We start from the raw sequence: 12,653 nt of genomic DNA, 5'->3' as shown, positions 1-12,653 counted from the left end.
TAATGGCAGCCCAGGACATCAATTAAGGCTGGAATACTGTGTATTTATACATACAATCATTGGATGGAGAGCAAGGCCCTTGGAAGTTTTGAAACAATCACTGTTTAAGGTTCATGGAAAGTTCACTAAATCATTTTTTAAGATTGAAAGAAAGTGAAAGTGCTAGTTGTGTCTGACACTTTGTGACTCCACGGACTATGGTCTGCCAGGCTCCTCTGTCCATGGGATTCTCCAGGCAAGGATACTGGAGTGGTTGCTATTCCCTTCTCCAGGGGATCTTCCTAACCCAGGGATCAAACCTGGGTCTCCCACATTGCAGGCAGGTTCTTTCCCATCTGAGCCTTAGAGTTCATAAATGTTTTATCTATCCAACTCACCAGTTCTCACAGATTCAAGGAGGCAAAAAGGGATCTAACTATAGTGTTAGTTTTATTCATGGTTAAACTGGATTTAAGGCCATAGCTGGGTTTTCTGTCTCCTTCTGGAAACATAAACTGCAGGATGCTGATTTATTTACCAAGGAGCAGGCAGAAAAGCTGAAACCCCACAGCAACACACCTAGTGGCCATGGGCAGAGGCATGAGACAATATAAGCTTGAATATAGGTTTCTATGCTTCCATAAGAGTAGATGTACCCGGCACCCTACCTCCTCCTATATTTCCATGAACATCAACCTCTCATCACCTCTCACTGAGCAAAAGTTCATACATGGACAGCCACATGGACACGTATACACATACCACTGTGCCGTGCTGAGTAGGAAAAACCACTGTTTCAGATGAGCTGCAGGCATGGGAATTCTATTTTAATGAATGGAATTGATACTTTCAGTGTAAATACTTTCAGCTTCACTGCAGAATTGTGTCACACTGAAAATCAGTTGATTCTAAACATCCTAGGGCTAAGGAACAACTTTGCCAGCAATGGCAGAAACAATAATAACAAAAAACAAAGACTGTATCTCTTAATCTATATTACGTTTATTATGGAAAGTGGAAAAAAGCAACAAAATCATATTTGACATTTTTTAAGGATAAAATTAAGTCATCAGTTGAATTTCATTCATTCATCCATTCAAAACTCAAATCCAAAATGAGGGTGGATGTGTAGGTAATTTCAAAATCTTGATCTATCCTCATGTAAATCATAATATTCCATCTTTTCTCCTAGGTAATGAAATTTTATTGATAGGTCAATTTACAGAGGATGGGAACTTTCTTAAGTAAGCAATTTAATGACCTTTGTCTATAGGGATCATGAAAAGACATAACTTTAGATTCATAAATGGAATTTCACTTTATTACTGTTTCTTCAGTGATTTAACATCATACTACACTTTTGGTCTTTATCCACTGAGTACACACATAAATGATTCTTATATTGATGTCTATAATTTTTCTGGTTGGCACTTAAATTAATACATGACTTCCAAAATAATTACATAAATTTAAATTTATCTTTTAAGCAACAGTAAATATTGACATGAAGATTTCATGTATGCTTTTCTAACATCCATTTTTGGTAGTTAAAAAACACAGCTAGGTGTAGTTGTAATTGTAGTATTTTTATGGTGTTTAACCTTTTTTAATCTAAGATATAAAGATGGCACATTCAGTCTTTAAAATATGAGTACCTATGAAATGGTATAATTGACTTTCTATTGAGAAGTGGTTATATTTGTACTTTGCCATACAGAAGTTTCTGTTGATGGCAATTCTGGTATTTCTTTTCATAACTTCAACCTAATATCCAGCCAATATAATTATTAGTGTCAAAATATCAGGATCAACTCATATTAGGTTTTAAGGACCAGATTAGACTTTTCGATGTCTAACAGAGTACTTCCTTTTGAAGAAATGAGAGAAACTAAAACAACATCGATTCACTGACTGGAACTGTGATAAATTGACTACTGTCCAGTACTGACATGTGCTGGCTAATGACTCTAATCTTGTTATCTAGTCCACACAGTGTCACCAACTGTCAGTAACAATCATTTATTTGAGTCCATTTTAAGGAAATCCCAATTGCTAACATCCTGTTATTCTACCAGTGTCATTTGTAACTTCTAAAAATAAAATCTTTACTCTTTGACTTGTCTTTGGTGTTGCTAAACATTGTTTTGCCAATCTCAAGAGAAGAATGCCTGCAATCATGTTTCACCTTGAGTGATTATATACCCTTTTGAAATCTAGAGATACAGCTCTACAATACAGAGCTTTTCTGAGCCTGTGCACATAAAGACGCCACCGAACGCACAAAAGGAGTCTATGAAGCACAACTGGTTTCCCCCGGTGTTTGTCATTTCCAGATAAAACATTAGGTACTTAAAGAACAGCACTAAACCTTTGCAGCTGCTCAAGTACCTGTCTGTGTCTCAAGTAATATCACCTAGATTTTCGTGACTCGGTGGGGCTGGGCTTTCTTGGCGCTTAGGAAATGTGCTACGAGGGAGTAACACCGTTAAATGAGGAGCATATAATCTGATATCAATCTGCGTGAAACCAAACAGTCATGAAAAGATGCAATTTTCAATTAGTTGTTTTAATTTGTGATCGATTTAAATGTACCAGTATGAATAAAATGCATTTACGTGTGCATACATATGTGGGTAATCTATTTACAGTTATGTTATGTATACATTTTTATGTGTAGAAAACGAAAATTCACATTGATTAGCCTTTTTGAGGCTTTTGAACAACTGTTTCTTCTTCCTGTTTTCCACTGCTTTGAGAATTTAGATAATTCATACAAGGTATGTACACAATCACACCCATAGTATGTACATCCTAATCACACAACACAGAGAAGATGTGTGAGGAATGTAAATCAACCCAGTGGTCAAAGAACTGACCTTACCTGTGACTAATGGCATGGGGAATTAGCCCTGGCATATTTGGTAACAGGCCAATCTACTGATGACTGCATTCAGCCTTTGTGATAATTATGTTATCTACTCTGGGAGATGATTAAGAGAAGAAAACAACAGCCCTTTCTGACCTTCAAAAACGAAAGGACAAATTCTGTCACTTAACACACATGCACACTTCTGTTGGTTTTATTCACTTTCGGCCATGTGCCTACCTGATGACAGAACTTGGCCTTAAAATGGGATGCAGCGTTTTTTTTGTTTTTTGTTTTTTCCTACACATAAAAATAGAAAACCAACTGCTCACAGTCTGTACATACTTACAAAATGTACTGATGTACCACAACCAGCTACAGGGTAATGCACAATATAGTGTTTACATGTTAGTACAGCAGAGATAAATACATTTAGAAGTTTAGTAATTCTTAGTATATTTCCTTCTTGGGTTTACAGGCCCTGAAGACCTTTCTCAAATACCTGGGAAAGGTATTTCCAGATGCCCTTAAAAACAAGACTTAGTCTCTCCAACCCTTTAGGGAATGGGGACTGTGAGAATAATACTGTAATCTTCCAAGTTACCAACATCAGAAATGATGGAAAACATTTTACAAAATGATTTACTCAAAGATGTGGTTAAATAAATGCTACGAAGTCTAAATGGGTAAGCCCCTTCTGCTCATTTCATAGTTTGCTCTATACATAACACAAAAACAATATGAACCATAAAAAAATGTTTAACTTCTCAAAAGTTTTGCTTAAAAATAATTTAATTTTTAAAGGAACAAAGAGTAATGCTAGCAGCAAGGTCAAAAAGCAAGCTATCCTTTTCACTCCAAAATAAACGGATGGCCTCCCATATCTTAAAAGATCGAGAAAGAAGTTAGTGTTTCTTCCCCACTCAATTCTCTTTAACACACTTAAATCATTAGGGTATTTGTCATCACAACTATCATCATGCTGGTTGATCATGAGTACCTTTTTCTAAAGTGTAAAATGCTGCTGCTGCTAAGTCGCTTGAGTCGGAAACACGTGATCTTTACTCCAGCCAGTTGATTTCGAGCTTGAACCCAAAAGAATACTTGGTGAAGAATTAGTATTTAGAAACGCCCATCTACAACATCATATTCACGTTTTAGCTAGTCCTCATTTGAGAACCCATTTATTTCATAGCTAAATCTGGTAATCTCCAGGCAGAGTTAACTGAATTGCTTTCTTATAGGCTAGTATCCAGGGAGAGTAATTACTATACATTTAACCTTCCATTTCAACGGTGTTTCTGGATGAAGCTGTCTTGAATTTTAAGCTAGCAAGACTCTTGGTGATTCCTTTGGTCTTGACTAATGTTAAAACAGAGCTGTTAACCATCAGGTCTAATGGTCACTAGTGTTGTGCCTCTCTATGGAGCTCTTACGTAAGTTTTTCCAGCAAGAAAGCAGAAATTATGCCTTTGCTACTTTTATCCCATGGGTTATGGTCAGTCTTCATGGAGCAAACCATAAATATATAATGGTGTGCCCATAATAGATGCACTTGGTGATATAACTGCCTCTTTTTGGCACATTATTGCTTGACTTTAATTTCATTATCAACAGTCTTTATTCTCAGGATGAGTAGCTGAGATATCTGGGTCTTAGAAAAACACACCAAACTTGGGAATAACACCTTGTTGCACCATTCTGGCCCTCACAGTCATTTCACCAAGGCTTGCCGTTATTCAAATGTCCTTTTGATTATCACCTTGATTTACCTAACAGCCAACAGTAATTTTTCAGGGTTTTTTTGTTTTGTTTGTTTCTATCTACACATATATGCCAATGTACTGGATTTGCTTTGAGAGAGGTTATTTGGTTGTGGCAAGTGAGTAGTTTAGCTGGTGAATGTTCACAGTTAAAAGTAGCTGTAATGAACTCTGGTAGATGTCACTGATTTGTGAGACAGAATTTTTCCACTTCAATCCATCTTCATTTATGTCCTTGGTCATTGCAAATCAAGTTTATTTTATTTCTGTAGCCAAGGAGAATTCATTTTTTTCCAACAGTAGGGTAAAGGTCATGGAAATATGTTTCAGTCTTTCCAAGATTAATTTTTCCCCTTTTGCAAAAAAATGTCTAAAACTTTGTAGATATCCTTCAGCCCATGTGTCTACACAATGACATTTATAAATTACTCAGCTGGCTGCAGAATTTCATTAAGAAGGATAAAGTTACAAAGTTGGACAGGAGATCTGGCACGTTACCTGTTATTTGCCAGGTGGCAGCAGCTGACCCACCTTTGGAGATTCAACCCAAAGGGCCACACATGGAACCAAGAACATTGCTAACAGAAAAGAAAATGCTCAGATGGGAATATAAAACAGCAAGCACTGAGGCAGAGGAGGGCAAGACTTCTGGTTCACTGTGTAGACAGAACAGGGATAGAGACAAGATGGTCAGTTTATTTATCCAAGATACTGCTGAGTTCACTGCATTATTATCACAAAGGGAAGTTCATAGGCTCTGTTTCTCAAATACCGCTTAGAACAAAGCTGGAGAGAGTAAACAGCGTCATCTCCATGGCAGCATTGGAGATGATTAGTAAATCAGACACGTAGAGGCCTACACAAGGCTACAAGTGACATTTGTGATATTCAGTAAACACACACACACATATATATATGCAAACCTTATCCTAATGTATTGTTTTCCTTTATACTGATTCTTAAAAAGTAGACAAGGGCTGTGGTAAATTATGCGGTACTAGAAATGGACAAATTGTTAAACACTTGCACAATATGTAGGAGGAAGAAAAGACAGTTTCTCACATTTTGGAAGCAAAACAGTAACAAAGAGGATACAACAGAGGCCAAACAATTCACATTAACAGCCTATTCATATAGGTCCTCTGTAAACAAATCTTAAAGTCACATCATATCCTAGTCTTCATGTGGTATATACAGATATTTCCCAAATGATAGGAAATCCCAGAGATGAGAGGAAGACTATCAGAATAAGCTAGAACAATAAAAACCTTAATACTCTTAGATACAACCCAAAGCAGTTTTCCTTTTCTGCTTTCTTAAGATGACAAGCTCTTGTTAAGAACTTGGTTCCAAAATTCAACCTCTAGGGTATATGGTACACATGCATATTCAGTCCCATTTATTCCAGTTATGATATTTAACCTATAACATGGAGAACACTGATATCCAAAGTAATAAATATTCGACCATTCTAAAGATTAAAGATCATCAGAAATCAAATTATATTCAATAGAGCTGACTTGTCAAGGTAGGAAAACACAGTAATATTTTTTTATAAATATTTCATTTTGGATGCAAACAAAAAAGGTTTCTGGTCCACTTTGGCCTAACAAAACGTTTAACACGTGCCATGGATCCAAAACACAAAGCTTAATTAGGATTTCAGTGTATGTAAAGTAGTTGGTCTGTGGCATCAAGGGTAATACTCCAAAAAGACATAATTAGAAAATCACTGAAGATAAGTAGATACATGACAGTTGAAATGGTCACATTTTTCTTGTAGTCATAAAATAGAAAAATCGGTATTTAAACGAAAAATTTTCACTGGGTATACATCTTCCCATGTTAAACATATGGATGGCCTAAGTCATCCCTTTTTTCCTGCTGGTTTAAAAAATATCTTATACTGATCTACTTAATAAAGTATTCCCTCCATTTATTTCAACAACTAAAATACATTTAAAAGGACCAAAAGATAACTAAAAGAAATAAGGACAAAAACAGCTTTCAACACTGTGTGTGTCATGCAGGTAACGAATAAGCAGAGCAAGTTCAAAGAGTCTGCCATGAAAATTGTTTTGCAACTTCATTTGCTGGGTGAACCTAAGGAATCACAAATGATGTCCTGAATGTGTATGTGTCATAGATCCAAGTGAAAGAGCGTTTTCAAAACAAGGTTTTATCCTGAGAATCTTTGGGGGATCATAATGCAGAAACACCACTGTTTTGAACAGGCTCCTGTCTTATTTATCTATTTGATGAGCTATGTCTGTGACAATTTTTTTCAGGACTTTTCCTTCTATAAGATTCAGTAAGTGAGAAGAAAGCTTTTGTAACATTTTGTGACAATCTTTAGAGTGTGGTAAAGATTGAAAGTAAAAAATTGAAGATTAAGAAGTAAAGGTTAGTTTCAGTCCCCAGAAAAACCAAAGTGACTCTAGCACACTTTAAGTTTTAATTGATTGAATTTTATTAATTTGCTTCTAATGTGTGACAACAACAATGTCTACAACTCTCTTTGGCCTCTGTTTCCTTTCACTATTTATAAATCACATGGTTACTCCAACCTCATGAAAACTAATATTATTACCAGATGCTAAATTCTTCCTTTTTTCCCATTTTAATGCAGGGACAGCCTGTTCTAGCCAGTTCAGAGCAGAGGGTGACCTGGGCCCACCCATCTGGAGTGGGTACTGTTGACAGCTGCCACTGTGTACAGAGGGTGTTCTCTATGTGTACACAGCACGTGGGAGGGAGACAGCCAGTGAGCGAGACAGGAGGGAGGTTAAACTCTGGCAAAGGCATCTCCTACAGAAGTGACATGAACACTGCAGCCAATGGGTATTTAAGGCCCAAAGAGAGAGTTTTAGACGCAATTCATTATTAATAATTTTGGCTGCTAATTTGATGGTAATTTCTACTTAGATAGCCTTCTTAGTAGAGGCCAACTGGTAAGAAACAAACATGTGCTTTATTTAAAAATTCATTGTAAGTTTCAATTCTAACACCTGTAATTGCCATTCTCTGGCTCTGACTCTGAGAATGGCTCTGTGGTCTGCTTATGTACGCTTCATAGACAGTCCAATTACTTTGAAAGAAATTGATGACTATTGACTAATTTATGTCTGATGTAGCTTGTGGTGTTAAAGTTGAGGTATGATATCCTCCTGCAATATGTTCAGAATCTGCAAAAGAGAATCCAAATTAAAAAAAAAAAAAATAGAAACTTTGCATTGACTACACAAATGGCATTTATGAATCTCTGGAGAGATAGTATACAGCTGGACAATTCTTTCCTGGCTCATCAGGGCAGTGAGTTTAGAGAAAGCAGCCAACGCCCCTTCATCACTAACAGTGATTCTCTAAATGCAAGGTGGAAACCAACAACCTCCAGGGCTCACTCCTCTCTTCCCCACGAGCCCCACTCAAGCCCTGTTGGTCACCCAGCCAGTGCCCTGCACAACACTCATGGGCCCCAAGGACACGCTTCCATTATGGAGACAGGTGAGGGCTCAGCTCAAACAGGTGCCTATATTCTCAAGGACTAAGCTCACCCAAAGCTTAGTTTTAGTAAAGGCAGCTTTACTAAAGCTGTTTTAGTAAATGATGTTTTAGTAAAGGCAGCTTCTTTTAATGGGTTGGAAGGATGAGATATGATGGTATTTCTCTTAAAATTAATAGGCTTGAAGAGATTACCTTTTTACCACAGATTAGTCTTAAGCAATTATTAAGATGATATTAGTCTGCATACAAAAGCAGCGAGGGAGCTCATTTTTTTGACTACATTTTCTATTAGAAGCTACCGAACCAAACCAAAACAAAAATACAAACTGCATCCTGTTCACAGGAGCCACAATTAAACCTGTTGTTTTTGTTACTCAGGAGACTTTCCTTTTTTCAACATAAGAAAAGGAGTGTTGGGTAATTGGCTATTTATAATTCCTTACCAGAACCTTAACATTCTCAGCAGAATGTTATTGGAGACAGCTGAACAACATAAAACTCAGTATTATCAATAATATGATAATTCTCTTCAAGAATTCAGTCACATGTATTTCCTCTTGGGCAAGGAAATATGAATTTAATCTAAGCACAATCACAGAGATGACCCTTGCCCTTAGTGTAGGAAAATGTATATACATAAATTCATGTTTTATGTGGGCAGTATTCAAATGGTTTGCTAACTTTTTTCCTAATATAACTTTCTTATGTTTATTAACAGGTATAACAAGGTTTATAAAAAGGATTATATGCAGATGTTTACAAATATTATTTCATATTTGGCATTTTATGCATGTAAGTACTTTATTTATATCCTCTAGCCGAGGAATGAGTCAAATTTGTTTCCATTTTTTTTCCATGATATTTCTCATCACCTACTTAAATTTTGTGTGGTATCAGCATTCTTATTGCATTGGACTACAAAGTATAACTGTATTTGCTAACAGTGTCTTTGCTACTTTTAATATAAAGCAGGGGTTTTAATGGAAATACCATAGTGTGATAAATTGAGGCAGTAATATAAAATGACACATGTGTAATGAGCATGTTATTCTAAAAACATATTTAAAAAAAGTGTTATTTCCTCTTAATTAAGGTTGTAAGCCTTCAGTGAAGCTTACTTCTTCACTTCCTTTCAAATTGAAACAATATTTTTTATTTATGGAGCCCCAAGCAAAGGACCCAGCAATTCTTAGTAGCAATTTCTGTGAGTTAATGCTTTCTCTTCCTGGTCCCTCAGAAAAAAAATTAAGTAAGCTCTGACATAGACAGATGGACACCTCTGAAGCTTGTAGCAGTATCCAAGGGCTTCTGGACATGTTCCTTTTCAATCTAACACAGAAGAAGGAGCAGGACGAATGCAGCAGGTGGGGCGTCGAAAGTTCTGCAGCATGGACTGGAAAACGCTGTGCTGCCTGCCTTTGAGCTTTTTATTAGAAGAAGTATCTGAGGAGATGGACCTCCGGCTCTGGCCGCTTTGAGCTTTGATTAACTTCTCGTGTTCTCTGATTTGTCTTTGTAAATGGTTCTGTATGGCGATGCCCAGGGACTCCGGGTCCAGGGAAGCGCCATACACCTCCCAGGTCATGCCCTGCTCGTCCCACACCACGTCCCGGACACGCTTGGACTGTTTCAACTGGAGCTTGGAGTCGGCACTCAGCTGCTTCTTCTTCTCTCCTGGAGTGAGTCCCACCTGGGCGGCAGCAGCTGTCACGTTTAACTTCTGCTCCTTGAGGAACTCGCTGACTCGGCTGGCCCGGCGGGGGCTGGCTTTGACGGAGCGAGAAGGGGTCCTTTTGCCAGAGCCAGGACTAGAGTCCCCAATGGCATCCGACGGCAGGCTTAGGCTGGCAGCTGTCTTGGTCTGTCTGTTTTCTTCCCCGGTGCCCTCCTGGCTCCTTCTAACTGGGGAGGGTGTAGGGCTGGCACCTGATGCCACGCCTCCACTTTCTTGAGATTTAGGATTGAGCAGTAGGCTTTTGGCCTCTGCCCTTGCCCTCACCTCCAGGATATCGATGCCAGGAGATTCTTGTTCTTTCATTATCTGAGGAGACGCAAGCTTCTTCTCTCTTGCATCCCCTTGATTCGTGAGATCCAAGCTCCTGGACTGGTCGGCTCTGCTGGCAGGGCCACAGTAGTCGGAGAGTTTGCAGTCGGGGTCTGGTTTGTGGCCACTGGTGGTTGCCACTGCAAACTCAGATGGCTTCGTTTCACATTTCCCTAATCCGTGACCTGTTTCAACTTGACGTCCTGCGCTAAGAGAAGTCTGGTCACTGGGGCTAGCTTTCAGGGAGGTAGAAGTAGTACCCGAAAGCTGTCTAAAGGTAAGCTCTTGCCCCGCTAGGGTCATTCCCGCTGATTTCCCGTCTTGTTTACACGTCTCCTGAGCATCACTGGATGACACGTTGATGGCTGAGGTTTTAAGAACCTCCCCCGGTAGGCTCCCTGACTTATTTTCTCCTTGGAAAGCTGCAGAAACAGCTGTAGCTGTCTGGATGTGCACCGCTGGCATAAGGTCACGGCACTGACCCGCCTCCCTGGGGTCTAGGGTGTTCTCAGACAGCTCCAACGTGTGGTTCGCGCTGCCGTGGCAAATGACACGCAGCTGTTCTTGTTCGAACCGCTCTGGAGCAGGGGTTTCCTTTAAGAATGCAGCGAGGATGCTGGGGCTGGTGGACGCCGATCTGCTCTGGACACTCGCCACTGCCTGCACCTCGGCATCTTGCTGAGCCCTGGGCGGGGTTTTCTTGATCTCATTTTCAGCTTGGCTGGTCATCGTACTTGCTTCTTTAAACCTTGACACTTGAGGCTGTGCTGCCAGCGGCACCTTCTCTGGATCTGGAGGAAACATGGATCCGTTGCTAGGGAGGTGGGATGGTTGAGGAATCACCGAAGTCATGGCCTGGGTGTCTGAGGTGGCGGCAGAGGGTGGTTTGTTCCCCGAACATCCATCTTCTCCTGTTGGAGAGCCACAGGACCTTGTCTGGGAAGTGCAAACAGCTTGCTGCCTTTCTGCTTCGGGTCCACCTACAGTAGCGGAAGTAGGACTGAACGACCTGGCTGCTGTATCTTCAGTTTGCACTATTCCCTGCATTGTTTCTTGAGAAGGAAAATCACAGGGCATTTGATCTTTGCCACAGATGACCACCACCGGACAACTTGACTTCTCAGGTTGCCCTCCATCTGCAGTTCTCTGTGATTTCACCAGGGTATCTTCAGGCCCTGACTGGGGGCTGGCATGGGGCTGGTTGCCTGGGACAACTGGGTGGATGTGCTGATTGGCTGGCATTGTAAATGTTGCAGGTATTAGATCCTTGCCTGCTGCAGAACACAGGGCTGGTGCTGTGGGCTCTCTGCCCCCTGACAGCTGAGTATTGCCAGGAGAGTTGAGTGTGGGAGATGCCTTCCCCACCTCACTGACAATGTCAGGAGAGGACATGGCTGCCTGCGTGGGCACATGCTCACTGGCCTGCATCAGGGCCTTGGCAGCTGTTCTGGGGCTGAGGTCTGGCTCTGCAGGAGTGCTGGAAAGGCCATTGGTGTTCTCACTCAGGACTTCTGGTCGAGGCTGGGGCGAGGCAACCTGCACCTCTCCCAGGCCCTCTTCTTCTCCAGAAGCTGCAATCAGGGATGTTTTGGCTGATCTCAGAGGGTCAGGTACAGTCCCCATGGAATCTCTCTCCGGGAAAAAGCTTGGAGCTTGCACCTGGACAGCACTCCTTTAGGGAAGCAGCCGAAGCTCAAAGTGAAGATGCAATCAGGGGTGATTCCTCTGAAGGACCAATCTGTGAATCAAGGAAACAGTACCATTAATATAGTACAGTATCTGAGGGTTGAAACTATACCAATTTGTCACTTGTATAGGATCTCACAAGCACATGAAATCTTTTCTTTCCACAACTGTTGATATAAATGCAGATCTTGGGAAGAAAGATTATGGGAAAATTATTTTAATTATACAAGTATTATCTTGATATGTTAGTTTCTGCTTCATCCCATTGCTGTCTAGAAAATAGGCTTTTAACATATTAATACTTACATATGCACTTACTAACAACTTCAAGTCATTTGTGTAATCTGATTTACCAGATATCAGAAAATCCTATAAAGCAACTGTAATCAAATGAATAAGTATTAAAATAAGAAATAAGCCCAAACAGATATGTAGACTAGATTATCTTGAAATAGATCCAGATATAAAATGAGGATTTAATATATGACAAAAGAGGCATTTCAATCTAGTGACAAAAGGATGGATTATTTAATATAAGGGGCTGGCAAACTCATTAGTCATCTTAAATAAAAGAAAACTCTCTCTTATACCAAAAATAAATCTTAGATAGACTTAGAGAGATTAAAGGTTAAAATATAAATATTTAAATAAAAAACTCTGTTAAGAAAATATAAGCTCATAAATATATCTAGGAGCATGGTAGATAGGTTTCTTTGGCAAGGCAGAAAATATACCCAGAATTATGAGAGAAAACATCAGCACAGATGACTAAAAAAAATGACAAAACTTTTGCATGGCAAAAGATGACACA

General features: G+C 39.6%; 1 protein-coding gene across 1 annotated transcript in view; it reads right to left on the bottom strand.

Moving 5' to 3' along the window:
• Positions 1-963: 963 nt before the first annotated feature.
• The window catches only part of GPRIN3 (GPRIN family member 3), a 76,837-nt gene continuing 65,147 nt past the window's right edge, over positions 964-12,653 (bottom strand). Inside the window, exon 2 of the mRNA XM_005207815.5 lies at positions 964-11,894. Coding sequence (XP_005207872.1) covers positions 9,437-11,779 — 2,343 coding nt within the window. The 5' untranslated portion in view covers positions 11,780-11,894 and the 3' untranslated portion in view covers positions 964-9,436. The remainder of the gene's footprint in view (positions 11,895-12,653) is intronic.

The sequence above is a fragment of the Bos taurus genome, chromosome 6, assembly GCF_002263795.3.
Source record: "Bos taurus isolate L1 Dominette 01449 registration number 42190680 breed Hereford chromosome 6, ARS-UCD2.0, whole genome shotgun sequence".
NCBI lineage: Eukaryota > Metazoa > Chordata > Mammalia > Artiodactyla > Bovidae > Bos > Bos taurus.
This window is presented reverse-complemented; position numbering and strand designations above follow the sequence as displayed.